At 40.9% G+C, this 21,366-nt stretch overlaps 2 protein-coding genes across 2 annotated transcripts; one reads left to right on the top strand and one right to left on the bottom strand.

Annotated features, from left to right (window-relative positions):
• Window positions 1-10,082: 10,082 nt before the first annotated feature.
• LOC125189778 (bidirectional sugar transporter NEC1-like) lies at window positions 10,083-11,516 on the bottom strand. The gene is made up of 6 exons (XM_048087013.1): window positions 11,468-11,516; window positions 11,310-11,346; window positions 10,975-11,185; window positions 10,730-10,891; window positions 10,465-10,584; window positions 10,083-10,373 (listed from the first exon to the last, which is right to left on the bottom strand). The coding sequence occupies exons 1-6, from the start codon at window positions 11,514-11,516 to the stop codon at window positions 10,083-10,085; spliced, it is 870 nt and encodes a 289-aa protein (XP_047942970.1).
• A 5,850-nt stretch (window positions 11,517-17,366) lies between these two features.
• Window positions 17,367-20,059, top strand: LOC125186886. Its single transcript, XM_048083370.1, has 2 exons — window positions 17,367-19,231; window positions 19,762-20,059. The coding sequence occupies exon 1, from the start codon at window positions 17,384-17,386 to the stop codon at window positions 19,217-19,219; it is 1,836 nt and encodes a 611-aa protein (XP_047939327.1). The 5' UTR covers window positions 17,367-17,383; the 3' UTR covers window positions 19,220-19,231; window positions 19,762-20,059.
• Window positions 20,060-21,366: the final 1,307 nt, after the last annotated feature.

The raw sequence follows: 21,366 nt of genomic DNA, 5'->3' as shown, positions 1-21,366 counted from the left end.
AGTGAGTGAGTAAAATTTTCCAGCAAAGAGTTCTTGCACCAACCACAACATTTCAGTATATGTGTTTAAACGGCGTTAACTTTTTACTTATGTGACGCACAAACCATAAAACAATGATGAAATTTTTTGTACCGATACGAAACAATCATAAATTTTTTTGTACCAATATGAACAATGATGAAACATTTTGTACTTCACATACACAAAGAGTTAACGTCATTTAAACACAAATGACGGAATGTACTAAATTGAAACACGAATGAAACTGTTTGTATGATTTATGTATACTTCAAACTTTTTGTACTAATATGAAACAAAGGTGAAACATTTTGTATAATTTATGTATTTACCTCTCACCTCTTCTCACGCCATATTTCTCTCTTCCACGGTCACCTTCCATTTTATCATTTTGACCACCAAATCGCCGCCTTGCACTTGCCGGTGACTTCGCCATGCCACTGGTAGCCCACGCCGTTAACCATAATTTCCAAATCTTATGAACTTGTCTCCAATTTCAAAAAAAATAAACTTGAAGCTCCGTATATAGCTATTTCAAATATTCTTGGAATTTAAGGTTTGAATCTTCTTCCCAACATGTTATTTTTGCTTCTAATTCTATTATTGAGCTTTATATGTGGGGCCTAGATCTGGGCTTGGGGTAAATATTTTTTTTCCCAAGTAAAAGGGAATTAAAGCTCCCCCAAAAATTTTGCGGGCAAAAAAATTTTTTCCCCAAAGTCTTTAACATGTTTATTTACGATTCACCCCTTGGATTCGATCCCTACCCGTACTAGTATTTTCTTAGCAAAAGCGGGTTGAGGTTTTTTAAAGGGGGATTTAAAGGGGAGTTGATTTCCCAAAAAGTGTTTTCGGGGTTTTTGGATTAAAACCCGGGGGTTCAGGGTTTTCCCAAACCCGAGGTTTTTCTTTTTAAATTTTTTTTAAACTTTTTGTTGACCTTCAAACCTAAACAAAAAAAAACTCAAAACCCTCTTCAAATGGCGCCGTTGGGGGGAGGGAGGGCGAGTTTTTTTCGTGTTTGGGGATTTGGTGTATATAGTTTTAATTTTTTATTTGTTTTTTTTGGCCGGTTTAGAGGGGCTTACTTTTTGGGAAACCCGGAGTAATTTCTCTGGGTCAAAGGCGCTCGTGGGGTAGGTTTTAAAAAGAATCGACATCCACCATCACCACCGGATCGGGTTTACGACATAAAATCCTTCCATTCAAACCAAAAGTGAGAAGGGAAATGGAACTGGGCGGGGAAAGGAGGACCCAAGTCGTTTCGAAATTGAGCACCCCGGGCGGGGGAAGGGGAAAGACGTAAAATATGGCACATTTAAGGACCCCGCCCGGGGAGAAAAAGGTTCATCACCGCCCATTGGGAGGGTAAACCCCGCCCATCCCTTTTCCAACCCACCCGCAGGCCTTTTGTAAAGACAAATGTTTGGGGTTTTTTCACATTTTTCGGACGAAGGAATGAATGTCCTTACGAATCCAAACCCAGTTTAGTAAGTTGTGGGGATAAAAGCGCCCCCAAACGGGGCTCGGGGGGGCTAGTTTAAGGGCCCCGTTTGCCAAGGGGGGAGGCTAATACTTGGGCCAAGTTCCCCCACTAATAAACACATGGAAAGATTTTAGGGAATTCCGGATTTTTTCTTCCCGCCCCAAAAAAAATCCCCAAAGAAGGGGGTCGGGAATTTGGCAGGATTAGGGATGGTTTTTGAGGGGCAGTCCCCGGGTTTTAAGGGCCCCTTTTCGATCGATCCCCGTCCCAATCACAAGATGATGGAGGGGGACCTTTCCCCTTTTTTCCAGGAAGGACCCAACCCCGGAAGGGGGGACCTAATAAATTTCCCTCGACCCGGGGGAATTTTAAAGAACAATCGAAGTTAACCGGGAAAATTTAAAAAAAGGGGACGACGCAAAAAAGGCATAGGGACAACCCACGTATCATGGGAGGAGAGGTTCGGCCAACGAATAAAGGAACAAGAAGGAGAAGGAGTTGGGGAAAAAGGAGGGGGTTTGGGAGAAGGCACCCGAGTTTGAAAAAAAGAATTTCCCCCGACCCCGGGAAAAAGAAGAAACCTTGGGGCCCAAGGAAAATCAACTCCCCATTATGGTACACCGCCCGATGGATTTCCCAAAGGCGGGTAAATGCGGGGGGAATTGGAATAAAGAAGGAATAAAGGGAATCGGGAAGATCAAAGGGGGCACCATGGAGGGGAAAAACCCTTGAAAGGGGGGGGCGGAAAACCCTCGCCTACCCGGGGTCGTGAAGAGAGGGAAAATTTGGCCTCCCCGTGGGTGGGGGACGGCCCCCAAGGATAATTAAATTGGTAAAAAACCGGGAAGGACCGAAAACGGAGTTACCCCCAAAAAAGGGGGCCCAAGTTAATTGGAACAAAAAACCCGGGGCAATCAAGGGAGTTATGTGCCACCCCCAAAAGGGAAGGCCCCCGGGAAACAATAAATTTCCAACATACACACCGGGAAACGGGGTCGGGGAGCCGGGTTCCCCGGAAAAATTCAAGGAGGGGGGTAATTTCGCCCAAAGGGGGGACCCGGACCGACCAAATCGGGGGTCAAGTTAAAATCAATCGAACAAAAGCCCCCGGGGAAATTTCCAGGGAGATGGTACATGACCTAGTGGGCCAAAAACAACACATGCAACAAAGGGAGGCAAACAATGATGGGGTCACAAAATCCAAGATGCTCAACAAAAAGAAAAACCCTTTTGGATATTTTCCAAGCAAATGTCAAAATTTGGGCCACTTCGGGGAATGAGATGGGGGGACACGGGAAGGATACCGGCCGGGAAACCACCCAAACCTGGAAATATTAGCCAAATAATTTTGAGGTCGGGGCCGGCAAGGGCCCCGGGGGATGAAAAGTTTTTTAAATACACCCCTATTGACGGGGCAAGGAAAGCAAGACCCCCGACCCGGAGGATTTTTATAAGGAATACCCGAGTGAAGCCCGGTCTTAAAAAAGGATCCGGAAAAACCCTTCCTGGAAATGGCGGACCATTTTTTTTTCCCCGACCCCGGGGGAGTTTGAGGGGAAAAGGGAAAGGTGAATCATCTTTCCCGGGGGAAAAACGGGGCGGGGGAAGCCCCTTGAAGCCATTTCCCCCAGGGAACCCAAAAAGAAGGGCAAACCCGAAGACTTAAAGGAAGATTTTCGGAAAAGGGAAATCAACCCCCCTTTTCCCCGCAAGTTTTAAGGGCCACATTGAAAATTCATCAAGGAGTTCAAAAAGGGGGAAAACCGCCCGGGCCGGAAAAATAGTAGTTGGAGAAAATGTGGGTGTCTAAAAAAAAGGAGGAGCCATCAAAATGAAAGGCCCCCGGTATGTTCATTTTGCCCATTTCTCTCGGTGACAAAAAAATTTTGGAGCATGCTATGTGTGATCTAGGACCCTCGATAAATGTGTTACCACTTTCGATATATAAGAATTTGGGATGGGAAGTCTGGTGTATACAAAAAGGGTTTTCAATTCCCCCAAAAGGAAAGCTTTAAACAAGGGGCCGGGAACGTGATAGAAAAAGTGCAGGGGTTTTCCAAAAATTGATTTTCATGTGGAAAAAATGAGTGATAATGAATTGATTCACCCCGAAGTGTTTTTGGGAAAAGGCCATTTTTCCCAGGTATCATAGATTTGTTTGATGGAACAATATTTTGGATTATCAATTTGGGGAAAAAAAAACATTTAACATCGATGAAGCCATGAAAAAACCCTTGGATGTTGAGAATTTGCATTCCCTCAATGTCATTAACCCCCCTCCGGGAATATCTTAGGTAATTAATGAAAGGGAAGGTTTAACAAGGGAAAGAGCAAACGTGGGTAAGGAGGTCGGGAAAGGTGTGAAACCCCAAACTCAACCCCACAAAAAAGCATCAATGAAGCGAAACATGGCATTTTGCCACCAACCACTTTTATTCGAGCATTGGTTTCCCCGGGGAAAAGGTCCCGGCGAGGGAACCACTTTGGATGAAATAGCAACAAGGTCGGGGAAAAAACCCCCCGCCCCGGGAAACCATCACCCAAAAGGGGTTGAAGAAACTAAAAGGGAAGGGGCCACCTTGGAAAGATAAACGGGTTCCCCGAATAATCAAAGGCCCCTTTGAATTGAACATGAGAATGATTCACCGGAAGTGATCCGGGGGAACAAAAAAAGGCCAGGGTGGGACCTCCGACTTGGGGGGGAATTTTTGATCTTTGCATGCACCACATCCGGATTTTTAAGGGAAGGGGGGGCGCCAGAGACCCAAAAATGGGGAAACCCAAAAAATTTTTGGGGAAAGGTTCAAGGAAGGTTTAAGTTTTTATCCTTGGGGTTATTTCTCCAAATTCCCGAAGGAATGGACAAAATTTTCCCCTGGTGCCAAAGAAGTCGGGGAAAACAAAAGGGGTTTAAAACGACAAGAATGAGTTGGTGCCTACTAGATTGGTGACCGGGTGGAGAATGTGCATTGATTCCCAAGCTTAATGGGCCCCCTAAAAATGATCATTTTCCTTTTTCCCTTCATTGACCAAAATGTTGGGGAGGTTGGGGGGAAAGCAATATTTTTGCTTCCTAGACGGATACAGTGGATACTTCCAGATATATGTGGATCCGGGAAAATAAGGAGAAACAACCTTTTCCCCCTTGGGGACTTAGCAAAAAAATGTCGTTTGGGTTATGCAATGCACCAGGGAAAATTCCGCTTGTATGATGAGCATCTTCTGGGCCATTGGAGGTTTAAAATTTAAATTTTTTTGGGTGATTTCAAACCCTGTATGAGAATTCCCTTTATGCATGTTCCAAATTGGGCTGAATTGGGGGAGGTGTCGGGAAAAAATTTTGTCCTAAACTTCGCAAATGCCACTTCATGGTACCTAAGGAATAGTCCCCGGGCCCTGTAGTCCCGAGAGAGGGATTAAGTGGATAAAGCCAAGGGGATGGTTTTGGCCCTACCCCCGAAACAAAAAAGAGGTTAGAGGATTCTGGGGCACGGGCTTTTTTAGGGAGGTGTATCAAGGTTTTGCAAAATTTTCCACCGCTAAAAGCGTCTCTTCAATGATGTGGAGTTTGATTTCTAAGGATCAGAAGGTGTTCCCAAAAGTGGGATTTGGTTTTTCGCCCGATAATCCACGCCCCGGGGAATTACCCCCTTGGGTAATGTTGGGAACGAAAAGGGGTTTTGCTTGGAAAGGGGCCTAGGGCGAGGGATTGACGGGGGAAAAACTATGTCTTTTTTTTTGCCTCAAGACCCCCCAGGCCCCAAGAACTAGATACCACGGAAAAAAAGATCCGGCAAAATATTCAAAAAAATTTCCCCATTCGCTAGGGGCAAAGTAATAGTCTACAAGGGCAGCTTTTCGATTAAGATTTTCGGCCCGGGGAAATTTTCCAAAAGGGGGTTGGGTTAGATGGGGGATGTTTTTGAAGAATTTGATTGGGGGGTAAAAGATAAAAAAAAGGGACGGGGAACAAAGTTGGGGGATCATTTGGTGGGAAACGGGGTTCACGGGGAAAACCCGGGGAAAATCAAAAGGGGGGGGCCCCATGAATGCAGAGCCATGGTTCGGGGGCTGGCCAATTTCTTAGTCACTAGAGAACTACCGGGGCCCAAGAAATTTCCGGGGGAAAAAAATGAAGATGAAGAAAAAAAGCCAAATACTATTTCCCGGGTGATCCCACCTCCGGAAGATGTGCTCAAAAGGGGTTATCCGGCGATGCATCTCGGAATTTGGGGAAAAAAGATGTCTTGAACCCTTGCCATGCCTTAGCCCCTTGGGGGCATCTTGGGGCCCCAGGGAAAACCCGGAAAAGGTTTTTGGGCCCCTGGATTTTTTTCCCAAAACCGGGAAAAAGGGGCCTTTTTAGTTTTATCAAATTCGGAAAGATGTCAACCGACCGGGGAATTTCTGAAGAGATGGTCCCTGGAAAACCCCATAATGGTTTTTGAGATTTTTGGTGTTTGGGCATGGACTTTATTTGGCCCCCTTTTCCCCTCTTCTAGGGAATACATACATTTTGGTTGCGGTGGATTATGTATCCAAAAGGATAGAAGCAAAATTTCGCCCACCCCCCAGTCAAGGGAGGTAGCTAAATTCCCCCCCCCAAAAATTTTCAATAGGTAAAGGGGGGCCCGGCCATCATTTTTGGGTCAAGGTACGCACTTTTTTAACCGCACAATAGAAGCTTTGATGAGGAAATGGTGACATCATCGGATCTCCCCTTCTCATCCCCCGAATGGTCAAACGGAGATCTCAAAGGGAAACAAGAAAAATATTGGAAAAGACGGTGAACACCACAAGGAAAGGTGGGGGGTAAAAACCCCGAAAAGTTTTCTTTGGGGGGATAATAAACAAAACAAAAATCGGGGTGTCACGTACGATTGGTGTTGGGGAAAAAGTGTCATTTACCCGTTAAGTGGAAAAATAATGCTTAAGGGTTGAAAAGATGAATATGAAGGCCGCTGGAAAGGGAAAGGAAAGGGAAAGACAGGGGAAATTTGAGGAACTAAGGCCCGGGGGCATTGACTCGGCCATGTGGTATAAAAAAAAGAACCAAGCTCGGGATGATAAGAATCTCCAAATCAGGGAAATTGGAAAAGAAAGTACTCCTTTTTTAATCCCCTTTTAAGCTTTAAGCCTGAAGTAAACCAAGTGGGTGGGCCATACACATCATTGGCCTTGAGCAAAAGGGTGTGGGGTTTAAGGGCCCAAAAACGGCCTTTCCTAGAAAAATGGGCCGGAAGAATACAGAGATAACTTTAAAATCATGTGGTGGAAGACACGCCACTACATGATCCTATTATTTCTTAAGATGGTCAGAAGGGATATCCTTTTTTGGGTTCCCCAGGTCGGGAAAGGGGGAAAAAAAAAATTTATTTTTTCCCGACCCAGGGAAAAAAAATACTCATTTTTAGTATAAATAGTTCAATTTTTTTCTAAAAAAAAAGAAAATCCAAAAAATTAAAAAATTTTTAAACTTCCAAAAAAATTTTTTAACACCAAACTCCCCGGGGAAATTTCGTCACTCATGATTTTGACCCGTGTTGGGGTTTTGGTTCTTTTGTTTTTTAATTGCAGGGGAGGAAGAGCCCACAGGGGGAAACGGGTTTTCCCTTTTAAATTTAATTCCTTTTGAGCCACTTCTACTTTTGAATAGTTGACTGGTTTTATTGATGGAATATGAATATGTAGTAAATTTCTAGCCTGCTTTGATTATGAAAATAGCTTATAATTCAAGTTTGTGACAAATCAAAAATTATGGCTCTTTGAATTGGGGATTTTATTTTGTCATAAATTTGTGTAATTTTAGTTTCATATTTATGCAATTGGAGTCAAGGTATGATATTACAAGTATGATAGCGACAGAAAGATATGATTTTTGGGGATAATATAAGCTTATAACTTTACTTGAGATATTTTTGATTAATTTGTTGAAAACTAATTTTGGGGAGTTGTATAAAATTTGAAAATTATTTTAGCAACTAAAATAAAATGTGTGGATGAAGAGGTTTTAAACTTCATGTAGTAGGGTTTGAAATCATGTTACTTTTAAACAAAGAAAGTTATATTCCTAGTGAATTCAGATAATGTCAAGTTTGGTCTGCCTTGTTAATACAATATTTGTTGGAATTGTGATCGGGACAACTTACACCCCTCCCGCCCCTACAACTCAGGAGGAGTGACTTTCCCCTATAAATAAAACATCAAGCTTCATCAAAAGAGAGCTTCTTTTTGCAACATAATTCTCATAAATTAAAAGCTAGAGTACTTCATTGTGCAAGGAGATGAAGAAGGATCCAAGAACATCAAGAACGACAAGGATTTAACCTACGAGTTTTATTTGCTTTAGTTTTATGTTCCAATTGTTTTCCCTTCAATCTATGTGTTTAGACTATTTCATTATGTGTAACTAAACTCATAGGATTCTTGGGATGTGTTAGTAACGACTTTGGTTATACAATTCCTTTTTCTATTTAATATCCGTTTTATTTTTACTTTGTTTATTCCCTAAGTTATTTTTGACGGATTGAAAACCCCAATGTTAGTAATAAACGTTTGCATCCATGAGCTAAGGTAGGTGATTGTCAAAAAAAGGCTGGATATTTATTTGGAATTTTTGTAGGTAAACGCACACCCCGGAACCCATCTTATTTTTTATCTACGGTTTATCTGCAAATAGTTGTTATTTTCTTTCTATTGCTTTCAGTTTTCAAAAGTTTTCAAAATCTTTCGGTTCTCCAGATAGTAATTGAGTTTTAGTAGAAGATAGACATTTTGTGTTTGTTTTCCCCGTGTTTGATATCCGGTACTAACCTTTAGCTATACTGTTGCTACTCTGAACTATTATGATTTAAATTTATAAGTTGTAGCGTATGGAGGAAGCTGACATGCATTCCCAGAATGCATAAGCATAACACCCTTAAATAAATATTCCCTCGGACGATTAAAAATTGTTTTTTACCACCCATAAAAAGTAAAATAAAAAAAATCATTTAATAACATATTTGAAAAAATGCTGTTAGTGAATAGAAGTAGATGTAGTGTATGGAGAAAGCTGAAGAAACACCATGTGTTAGTTACACATTCCTAGAATGTGTAACAACCTTAACTACTTCCTCTAGTAAGTCATTCTTACTGTGAGCATAAATTTTAAAAAATATATAAAATAATAATGTTAGCATAAATTTTAAAAAATATATAAAATAATAAGGTGAAAAAGTTAGTAGAATATAAGACTCATTTTTTTATATTGAAATTATATTAAATATGAGTGAAATGATTTAGTGGAATGTGAGACCCACTTACCATTTATGGTAAAAAATGAAGTGTGACTCTTATTGTAGACGTACCAAAATGGCAAAGTGTGACTCTTATTATATGATGGAGGGAGTAAATTCTAAGGGTCGTTCGATAAGAAAGATGTGATATAAGAATATTTGCAAAGTAAGATAAGAAATGCGAGCTTCGTGTCAAGATAAGCTCGTAAGAAGGTTTTTTCATTTTTGTTTGGTAGACAACAAATGAGGCAGAAATGCTATCCGACCAAATTTGTGAGATACATATTCTAGTATTTTGAGGAAAAAATTGCGGGCTTGGATGAATTATAGAGGATAACACATGATTACATGATAGATTAACTATGATACCAAACACTTAGAAATACCCATATAAATATCTATATCTATGAATTACTTACTTATCAAACATCAAACGGGTCCTAAATAGATGAGTTACTAGAGTGTAATAAGAAATAAGTCAAAAAGATTAAAATATGATTTTAACTTTATCGATGTTATTGTTTAATGTTATATATATTTGTGAAACAAAAATTTAAAATTGGCGATATCTTCCAAATATTAAAACAAAGACACTTCAATTTAAATTTACTTCAGTTTCGGGGTTTCTATAAATTCATAGAAGTATGAATGGAAATAATCAAAGTATTTACAAATATAAAAAAGGGCAATTTAGTAAGAAAAAAATGAACTAATAAGAAAACCGGTTTAAATAAAATCGATTTAAAAATTAGGGATATTTTGTATATACAAATTTTGTCAAATTATCTTACTCTAAATTAAAATAATCAATCATGATACATTTATTGCAAATGTAAAATATTCAATTTTGTATATATAATGTTTGTTAATTTATCACGTACTCTAAAATTTATGGTGCTAGAAATATGCAATCTTAGTATGTCACTTGGGGGAGGATTATATGAAACATTTCTTGGTCGCCATGGAATTTTAGAAATTATTAGTTAATGTGTTTAATTGGAGAGAGAAAATGTAGGTGTAAGAGTTAAAATAGAGAAAGAAAGATGAATATTTTAGTAGGAGTGAGAAAAGTGATTGGTGTATCAATTAGAAAGAGGAAGTTTCCAAAAAATGAATTGTGCAATCTTAGTTGGGACAAACTAAAAAAAAAACATCTTAAATGGGACGGAGGGAATATAATATTATTCGTGTCATTCTCGAATAAATAGTCGTAAAAGTAAGATAAATAGAATGAAAGAATTGATTACATTGATTCATTATTCATTAAAATACTCTCCACATGAAATACCAAGACAACTACTTTAAAATAGCAGTTCCCTTGTTGAAATAATCTTGGTGCCCTTGTCAAAATCCATTTTCATTTCGTCATCATTTTTTAAGTCCGAAACATTTTCCTCAAGCGCAAAATTTGTGTCGACACCTTTCTTTACATTTGCATCAAAATTCATATTCATTTCAATATCATTTCCGGAATTTGAGGCAGTCTTCTCCACCTCAAAATTTGCTTGTACACATGATTGCTTTTTGTCTTTGTAGATGAAGTACAAGATCATTTGAGTAACTCCTAATAGAAGTCCCAAAATATTTGGCAACTGCAACAATATTAGCACGAGTCAAAAATTAAAACCAACATTTAATTTTTTGTAAAAGAAATATCGAAAGTAATTAATTTGTTACACTCACTGCAATGTAGTAGTCCCTGATGAAGAATCCATGGAAAAACCAAGTTGTAGCACAAAGGGAGAGGAAAAATGATAGTGCAAATGGCATGAACTCTACACTTCTTGTTCTAATAACTTGTCTCTATAAAGACATACAAAAAATTAACAAGAACTCATGCTTATTCATAATTAAAATAGAGTTTCAAAGTTGAGATGCTCGCAGCAACGAGCAGTTGATGCGAGTATCTTTGAAAAGAAAAATAATTTGTAAAAGAATATTAATTTACCATAACGCTTAAAGGAGCGGCAAATACAGCAATGTTGATAATGGCGCAAACCCATCCTACTAAAGTAACCCTCTTTGAGCCATGTACAACAAGTAGAGAAACTAACATGATCACTGCCAAACCTCCACCATTGAACAGGAGAATCCATCTCATTGTGAATAGCTGAATAAAAATTATCATCATTTTCAACCAAGAAACCGAAAGAGGGAGAGAGAGAGCTAGTTGTAATAGTAGTAGTATCTTACCTTGACCTTCTTTGGAGCATATAGTATATAGAGGAAGATGTAAAGTGCTTCAATCACACAACCAATACCATTAATGCTAACGATCATATAAGCATTTGTTTTAAGGTAAGCGTAGTAAAGCAACAACGATGCGCTGAAAAATGAGATCGAATACGGTATTGATTGAAACCCTTCCGACGATTTCTTCCTACAAATTCTGTAAAACGTTGGCCTGCGCATTAACATTACATCAGGGCTCGTTTGGTAAGGAAGAAAGATAAGACGAAGATGACTATCACTACACTAATTACAAAATAAAAACAAATAGTAATGCAATAAAATAAACTCTTTCTTACAGTGGCGCCAAGAATACGAGAAAAGATATTATATTGCCTGCAAAACAAGAGAATAAATTTCATAAATTATGGAGTATAATAATTATTCAATTAAATGTGATTTAATTGAATCGTTATCACAAAACGTTCATGAAAAACTTAAATAAATTAATTCTTACCCAAGAGGCCAAATATGATGGCTAATCTGTCAGCATTGAAAAAAGCCATTTTATTATCTTCTTTATTGAAGTACTGAGCACTAATTTATAAACACAAATGCGATGTATTATTAATTTCTCAAAATTATGCAAACTTATTTATAGTTGAGACTATTGTGTTTGCGTAGAGGCAATTCATGCATAAGTCGTGGCCTATAATTAATCACAATCATTTTACGTTGTTGATATACCAAAAAGGGGGGAATTATATACGATTATTTCATTTCCCCCCAAACATATGATTTTTATTGACATTAACCTAAACTTTTGTGTCATTAATTCATACCTAATAACCAAAATTTGGCATACTTTTTTGTGATTTATAAACTTACCAATAATCCATCTCACCTGGAAGTCACTGTTATCCTCTTTATCAACTCTCCCATGCTTCCAGTTCTTTTTAAATAATCTTATACATTTTTCTTCACCATTTTAATAATGAGTTATTTTAGAAGGTTTTTGCTCTCGAAGATTAATTAGTATGGCTAAAAGTCCCTAAATTTCCAGTTTGTGGAAATTAGTCCAAAAGTAATTATGTTGAACTAGACTAATGTCCTTTTTTGTGATGATTATAATTTTGGTGCAAAAGTGTTTGTAGATTAAGCTCTTTTAACAAAATATAATAAATTTCCCTTTCCCTTAACTATTAATTAGTAGTATAAATTTTTATCATCTCTGTTGGACATTTATTTTGCCTAGGAAATTTGCTATTTGTGAAAATTAGTTTGTTTTAAATTAATTAATCAAATGTATTTTTTTTCTTTTGTTAATTAGAGGAAAATTTCGCAACACTGCATACGTGCGTTATAAATTGATTCCGAATCGAACTTAATTATTTTTAGGAGTATATTATAAGAAATTACAGCAAAGTCAATATCATATCCAAACTCATCATATTCATACATGATAATACAAAAGTCAGAAGCCGGCCTGTGCCTACTATTCAATGGGCTTGTTGTGAATATTGTGAATATCGGTTTTTAATAAATCTTGATTCGAGTAAGAATAGATTATATGGAACATGTATAATAGTATTATACTAAGATCGTATAAAAGATCTAAACGTAATTTTAGAAATATGATTTTGAATTAGATTATTTATCATATTTTTACAATATATAGTAGTATGATTTATGATAAATTCTTTATTATGAGTTTAATGTTATAAAGAAAAATTATTAGAATTCTGAACTTTAATAGTATTAATTTGCTTAATTCCAATGACTATTAATTATACTTAATGACTAAGGTAACTTTTTCAAATTAAATAATATTAATAATATACGACGATTCATAATTTTACATTAAAATTCACTTTATAAATTATTAATTGAAAAAATAATTAATATTAAATAACTATAACTAGTAGTAATAGTACTACGATTCAGAATTTTAAAATAAGGTATTAGACCATTAATATCACGAATTTTTCTTAAGAACTTTAAACTGGATATAATATCACAAACTTTAATAGTTATTGAATTTTCTCCTCAGAATCTGTGGTTCGGACACGATTTTAGTTCCGATTTAGAACCTGAACCGAACCACGATTCTAGAAGTAATAGTTTCAGTTCCATTTAAATCTCACAGTTACGATTCGGAATCGTAACCCTCGGATTACGATTTCGTGGTTAACTGCCCGAACTGTAAACTTTGGGGATCTCTACCTTGATGACACATAAGAGCATCCACTATAATCGGCGAGCGACCGGCTAGCTGATTCCCAGCACTAGCCGGTCCGCTCGCCGAACCATTGCAACCGGCGAGAAATTCGGCGAGCGCTCGCCGATTATCAGGCGCTGGCCGATCCGCTCGCCGCCATTGTAGGCTGGCGATCGGCGAGCGATCGGCCAGCGGAAATATTTTTTTTTGTTAATTAAATTTTCGAAACACTATATACGCGATTTTCACGTCATTTTCATCTGCACCACTTGTTTTAATGAGTTTTCTCTCTCTCTTAATTTCTGTACAAGAGCAATAATGCGAAATGGATCACAACAACGAGTCTACTCCAGCGACGAGTGGGAATCAAACTCCCACAGTACCTGCGGGAGCGGGATGGGGGCAGATGGGCGGCGGGTACTACAGCATGTACCCTTGGCAGCAGATGATGCCGCAGGGCGGCGGGCAGGGGGTACCGGACATGCAACCCGGTATGCAGATGATGCCCGATTGGGGAGCCGGGATGCAGATGATATCACAGATCATGTCGAGGTGGCAGGCGGGGGTGCAGCCCGTGACGCCGGGGGAGGGGGGGGGGCAATGTCTATCACCCCACTCTTGATTTTTTGACTGCATCTTCCCACACATTGACCCCAATGGAGACTCAGTTCACTGGAGATGACACTTTCTCCATAGAGGAGTTGTTGGTACCGGGCGTTCGATACGAAGACACTCCCATTCAGACAGATAGAGTAGGTCAGGGGCGGGGGCAGGGTCTGGGCGCACCGAAGAAGAAGAAGAAGAAGAAGAAGAAGGGCAAAAAGGTGATAGGCGAGTCGTCGCATCCGGCTGATGACGACAGTGTACGGAGGAAGTGGACGGATGATGACAACGTCGCGCTGTCCAAGGCTTGGGTGTCTGTTTGTGATGATCCCCTCGTTTTGAACAATCAGAGGATCGTCAACATGTGGGCTAAAATTGCAGGCATCCTACAAGAGGAACTGCCTGCATGGGAAGGCATACACCGGGGAGGAGTGCCGGAAGGGGTGGGAGCGAATCAGGGCTGCGGTCTCCCGATTTGCGGGGTTGTACACCAACGCCATCCGCATGAAGACCAGTGGCCATACTAACGAGGATTGCAGGAGGATAGCGGAGAAAGTCTTCCCCGTGCCGGGGCTATATAAGGAATTCACCTACTGGAACTGCTATCTGGTGCTGATGGATTCCGAGAATTTCCGGGCGGGTGTCGATGTTGCTGGCTGAAGAAAGCGGAGGCCGAACTATGCCGGTGATTACGGCGGCGGTTCCCACGACCTCCCCGAGGATGTTCCGGGAGGAGCCGTCCCCTCCATCCTTCGCTCGCAGCACTCGCCCGATTGGTCAGAGGAGGGCGCAACGGACAGCGAGGGGAGTCGCCCAGGGGTCCAGGAGGTCCAGGTCGGCAGACGAGCTCGCCTTCTACGCGCGTCAACAATCGCACAAACAGATGCACAAGATCTTGGCCGAATGGAGGGAGGCAACTGACCCCGTGGAGAAGAGGTTTCTTCACTCAATGCTCGAGAGTATGCGGGTCGATTTGGATACCTTCGCGGCACAGTTGGTGGGATCAGTCGCGGGCTCAGATGCCGGGGGTGCAGCCGGTGGCGGCGAGGATGGCGGCGACGGCGACGAGGAGTAGAGTGGAGCGGGGGCTCATATGTGGAAGCCTAGAATTTTTTATTATTATATAATTTTTTTTTTAGTTAATGTAATTTTTTTTATTTAAATAAAATTAACGAATTTTCCCGTATATGTGTCGTAAATTTAATTCCGTATTTTGTGTTTAATTCCGTAAATGTAGTTGTTTTTTTAATAGTGTTGATGATGTGGCTAGCCTATTGCTTGTCCAGTTGCTTGTCTGGCAGGAGAAATTTTAGAATTGGATAATGTGGCAGAAGGAGAAAATAGGCTGGCCTATTTACCATTGTGGATGCTTTAAAAGGCATCATACGAACTCCAATATTATTCATCCGCAATGGTCGGCGAGAGAGAAATCGGCTAGCGGTTCGGCGTGGGCTGGCCGATCGCTTGTCGCTGGCCGAAGCGCTGGCCGGTCGGCTAGCCGCCATTGTGGCGGCCCGATCGGCCAGCTTAGATTTTTGATTTTTTATTTTTATTTTTTAAAAAAAACACATTATATAAACGCGATTTTCGTTTCATTTTCATTTGCACCACTTGTTTTAACGAGTTTTCTCTCTCTCAACTTTTGTATAAGAGCATCATCGAGCGATGGATCACAGCAACGAGTCCAATCCGGCCCGACGAGTGGATCTCGAGACTCCCCGGTACCTGTGGGATGCGGATGGGGCGAGATGGGCCCGGGGTTTAACATCCCTTGGAATCAGATGATGGGGATGATGGCCGGTGCGCCGGGGGGGCGATGGGGAGAACCAGGGGGTATGCCGTGGGGGATGCCGGGCGCCCAGACGGCGGAGAGCGGCGGGCAGATCAGCGCCGGGTGGGGAAGGGTATACCCTAGATGCGAGCGACGGGAGATAATCTTTGCAGACGGAATGATGGGATGATGTGGCGGGGCGGGATGCGGGGGGATGCGGCACGGTATGCGTCCCGAGATGCAGGGGTCGGGGTCACCGGGAGAGGACGCGGTATATCGGCCCTCGCTTGATTTTTGATTAAGCTTCGTCTCGCACGTCGAGCCTGAGTGGAAACAGTTCTCTGTGATGACCTTACGTTGTCATTGCATGATATAGGGGATACGATCTCGAGGAAGATAATCTCCCGTTCAATGACAGACGCGCAGAAAAGAAAAGACGACGGGGAAGGGGAAGGGAGCGGGAGCGGTCGGCGAGTCATGCGCGCAGGCCACCGCCCCCCGAGCCCGGCGAGTGGACGGAGGATGAGAGTGCGCCGGGGTGGCCAGGGGGGTGGTTGGAGGTGTCACGGCAATCCGCTGGTTGCGGAACAACCAGCGAGGCCGTCAACATGTGGTCGAAAGATCGGAAGGCTGCCTATAGGAGGCGGCTGCCCGCACGCAGGAAGGACCGACAGCGGGGAGGTTCGGAAGGGGTGGGGGACGCACGGGGCCGCGGTCGGCCGTTTTCCAAATTTGTACGCCCGAGCGCCCTCCGTCCGGCTCACTAGTGGTGCAGAATGCAGGAGGACGTCTCCCGGGAGGATAGCCGTAGTCGGTTCCCCTTGGAGGGGGAAGTATAAGGAGTTCGCCCTTACAGGAGTGCTTGTTGTTGAAGGACTGAGATTCGGGGGACGAGTGCGGCGGCCAGGTGGCAAGAAAGCGCGGCGAACTATAAAACGCGGCCCTCTGGCCCGCGACGCGCGGATCCGACCTCCCCGGATGCGAGTTTCCATCCCCTCGCCATTCTTAGTCGCCCCACGCCGGGTAGATGACTTGAGGGCGCAGCTAGAGCATGAAGAGCAGATCCCCTATCGCCGCCGGGTCAAGTCTCAGCCCTCCCACCCGCCCCACTCGAGCACACTCCTCTCCATTCGCGTAACCAAACGCGGGGGAACTGAGATGTACAAGGTCTTCCAAGAGGCTGGAAGAACGCCACACAGACCCCACGGAGAAGATGTTTCTTCACGAGATGCTCGAGAGCATGCGTGTTTATTTGGAGATCGCGAGGGCACGGTTAGGGGGTTCCGACGTGGGCTCGAGATACCACCCCGGGTGGCGGCAGGCGGTGGCGGCGGCGACGGCGACGGCGAAGGACGACGGCGATGGCGATGGCGATGAGGAGTAGAAAGTGGCAAGGGCTCGTGTGTGGAAGCCCTTTTTTTTTAAAAAAAAAAAATCATGTACTTTTTTTTTTAAAATCTTTGTACTTTTTTTTTTAATGGAATGGATTATTTTTCCCGTATATGTGTCGTAAATTTAATTCCGTATTTTAATCGTAATTTTAATTCCCGTAAAATGTAGTATATTTTGAATTATTTTTATTGCGGCTGCCCTATGGTTTGGCTAAATCACATGGCGGGTGGATTTTTTGAGTATTCTCTAGCATGTGGTAGGGAAGAGAATGGCTGGCCTATTGCTAGCCTATGGCTGGCCTAAGCACCATTGCGGATGCTCTTAACAACCTATATTCTTGTACTGTTGTGAGCTCAACGGTCACTAAGCAAAAGACCATAAAAGAAAGTGTAACTGTTTGAAATTTGAATCAAAATTTGCAGCCATCAAAAACTCTACTATGTCTGATAATGGAGGCTCAGAAAACAGGGTTGAGCTTGAAGCAGAAGAAGAGCGACAAGCAACGTTTCAAGAAGAGAAGCCCCCTTCAAAATCTCAACTCCATTCATTTTCCCAAATCCAACACTGAAATTACCTCAAACCAATCTTCTGCTGCTGCTCCTCGAAATGGGTCTTTGAGAATTTTACTTTCCTCAAACTCATCTTCTGATGCTTCATTGCCTTCCTCTTCTTCTTTGGTGAGAAAGCCCAGATCTTTGCCCAAAGTAGGAAGCAATTTCCATCTGAAATCGTTCAGATCGAAGGAGAATGAGTTTCCCAGGAAACCCGTTTCCGATAAACCCAAGCGGAAGCAGCAGCTCTTTGTCGGGAGGGGAAATGGCAAATCTAAGACAAATCCCATTTCTAAAACTGCTCAAATGTCGAAGATTTCTTGTGGTCGGGGGAATGCAGTGAAGAAGGGTTGTGAAGAATTGGAGGAAAAGAAGTTGAGGAGATCTCGAGAAATTGGATTGAGTGAACCGCCATTCATGAGTTTAAATCCAGTGGGGAGCTCAGGTATTCGACGAAATGCCGCAGAGGAGTCGGATTCGAGAACAGCAAATGGTGGGAATGGCAGCGCTACTTCCGTGAAAACGCCTCCCGTGGAGATCTCAGTGTCTCCTGAAATCCAATCCAATATGATGGTTTTGAAATCAGCTGCAACTCCGGTTTGCTACGGTACAGGCCACCTTCTATCTGGGGTCACTGATAAGAGGAAGTGCCGGCGAAGAGGGAGTTTGCGAGGAGCTTGTGAGAAGGTTAATCTCTTTAATGAGGTGAATGATGAGGATGTGGTCGGTGATTTGCAGGATCCTTTGATTCCTTTGCCTAGTGAGGCTTCGGTGCGCTGGCTGTTGTCTCCGTGCAACGAGGGGGGCGAGGATCAGGGAAGTGAATCGAAGAATAAGCTTGAAGAGTGTTGTGGTAATTACTCTCTCTCGCCTTCGACATTATGTGGAAATGTATGTGAGTTAGGATGTGAAGACAGTGAGTTTAGAGGTAGTGGTAGTATAGATGATGTAGCAAATCGAACGAAAGCTGGAATTTTTAAGCTTTCTCGTCAACAAAATTCTGATCGTGACGATAAAATCAGTGATGCTTTGTTTGTTGCTACCCCCAATTCGATTTCTAACGGTAACAATGTCAGCTTAGGGGAGGGGAATAGTTCAGTAGTCTCTTTAGGTTGTTTGAGTAGTGGAAATCTCATTCAGACACCGAACTCTGAGTGTAGCTCGTATGAGTATATTCGAGGGTCAAATGTGGAGGCGAATCAGATGAGTATTGTCCAGTTTGAGCTTGATTCGATAACAGAATCTCTAGATGCAGTGAGCTTCTCATCTAGATGTGAGAGTTTCCCATACGCAGCATTTGATTCATCTTCTCGTTCTGCTGTCCCCATTCAGCTCGAGAAAAATGTTTGTTCTTCGGATTCGAGTTCCACATTAGCGAACTTAAGAATGAACGAGATCAGGATATCCTGGAGAGATGGGATAGAGTGCAGCATTGACGAGCGCGATGAGTTTGATTGCTTCCCATGCGTGTCAGATGAAGAGATTGGGGGTTCTTATCAGCAGCTCAAACCATACAGAATGTCTCATTCATATAAAGAAAAAGATCTGTGGATGGATAATGATGCATCACCCATTCGTCTTGAGTACGAACCTTGCATTTGTGCAGCACGCAAGGATAAGGCAACCAGGGATGGAATAGACGCGTGTGCTGAGTCAATATGCACCAATGGGGGTGGCTTGGCTGTCTCTTGTGACTCGGATTGGGAAAATATCCAGGACACTCGGGTCAAGTAGTCACAACTGCAAGTAAGTTGATTCATACTTTTTCTCAGATTTAGCATTGCAAGAGAGCTTGATTTCACTTTTACTACAGCTAATGTCCTCTGTGCCTGAAACTGTTTTTGCAAAGTTTATAATGAAATGTGAGGAGATACTCATACGATGAAATAGATATATACGTGCTGGGATATGATGAGTTGATAACTATCTTAAATTGATAACTGACAACTATGTCAACAATCTACAACACGAAAACATTTGTATGCCAACACAAAGACATTTGTATGCCAACTAAATGTAGATGACATACATATGTCTACGTTATTACTTGTCTACGTTATTACATATGTCTACGTTATTACTTGTCTACGCTATTATCAACTACATTGATATGCTGTTCTACTCGTTGGTGCATTTGGTGCAGAAGAAAACCTTCATGTCTAATCTTTGAATATCTTTGGCATTTTAGTTTTTGTGAGTTATAAGGGTAAATGGTTATGTATTAACAAGAGAACTCATTTGTTGCCTGATTAAGTTGTGTGTTGTTTCTATAACAGGACATGGGCCAAAAGCGATTTGACATCGTCTCTGAGCAAAAAAGAAAGCAAGTGAAGTGCAGTCCTCGTTAAGCAGCAAGTGGCTAATAGATCCCTCTAACTCTATGTCAGTTCATAGAAACGCACCTTTACCATATCATCGCCTTCTTTCTTACCGTTGTTTACCTTATTTTCGTCTCTTGGACTGTAAATCCAAGTTTTAGCAGCAATGTACAATATTTGAACCAGCTCGTTGAGGAAGAGGATATATTGAAGCAATTCATTTCTTCATTGAGATGCAAATGCATCTGTTGTTTAACTTGAATCTACTTTACTGTTGTTCTTGTTGAATTTAACCCTTTATTAGGAACAATAGCCCTAATTAAAACGACAACTAATAGTATATCGATAATCGAATCATATTCGGCTTGAGCAACCATCATACATTTACAAATATTGAAAAAGTCCCCACCATTGAAAAAGTTAAATTAATAATAAAAGGACAAGAACATACTATTAAACTGAAAAAAAAAAAAGTTCAAAGATTTAGTAAAAGAAAAGTATGATTTTTTCGCCTTCAAGTAGTACTACATCTCCAAGTTTTGAATAAATGTACAAGTGTTTTTTATCACTCAAATAAAAGAAAATCAAAAATTATTTCACGTGTTTAGATAATATCAAGATGATTCAAGCAACAGGTTAAACATAGCTATCAAAGTATTACTACTATAATTTTATCTAATCTTATGGGTTTCCATCTCAGGTAGCCATGGTCTGAATTAGTAAACTACTTACAATGACAATCACAAAAGATTATTCTTCCATCGTGACTCAGCACACAGAACAAATCCCATTAATGGAGAAGATCAAATTGATTTTTTATAAGAAAATGTTCTATCCGAAATGGTCAATCATGTGTTTTCTCTTTGAGCATTTTATGTTATAGTACTAATAATAATAATCACTTTTCTAAAAGCAAACTGAGGTAAACAATTGTCACATTATTACTCAAATAGAAGTGAGAATTGTTATTTTTAAGAACATTATATATATTAACTGCGCTTTTTTCGGAACAATAGTCACTTTTTATGTGATAATATTAATTGTCACTTTATTTATAAGAACTTCAATGGGTGTAAATTATGATCTTACTAGGTCAAAGAGACGGCTGCCCCTCCAACTTGCTTCGGATTTTTCAGAACATTATAGTACTTGTTTATTGAATTCGAGAATCATTCTGTTTTAAACTTTAAACAATAGTATAATGGATAATTTTCAACTCGAGCAATAAATTATTGAGGTCGGATGGATTCATCGCGGTAGCAAGAGTCGTGCACATTAACATAAGATAATGGAATCGAGAAATCTACACTTCATTTATTACTTATATATACGAGAAAATGAAATGAAGGGAGGAGTTTCATGAATTAAAAGCAACCTATATATAATAGGAATATCATAGCCCGGGTTTAATCTTTTTCCAGTTTTTGTTATTACATATATATACTCCGTCTCTTAATTATCACAGTTTAATCGGGCACAGATTTTAAGAAATATTATGTAAAGTGAATTGAAAAAGTTGGTAGAATGTAGGTCCTACTTTTAAAGTTTAATTTTATAATAAAA

Source organism: Salvia hispanica, chromosome 5, assembly GCF_023119035.1.
Source record: "Salvia hispanica cultivar TCC Black 2014 chromosome 5, UniMelb_Shisp_WGS_1.0, whole genome shotgun sequence".
NCBI classification, from domain to species: domain Eukaryota; kingdom Viridiplantae; phylum Streptophyta; class Magnoliopsida; order Lamiales; family Lamiaceae; genus Salvia; species Salvia hispanica.
This window is presented reverse-complemented; position numbering and strand designations above follow the sequence as displayed.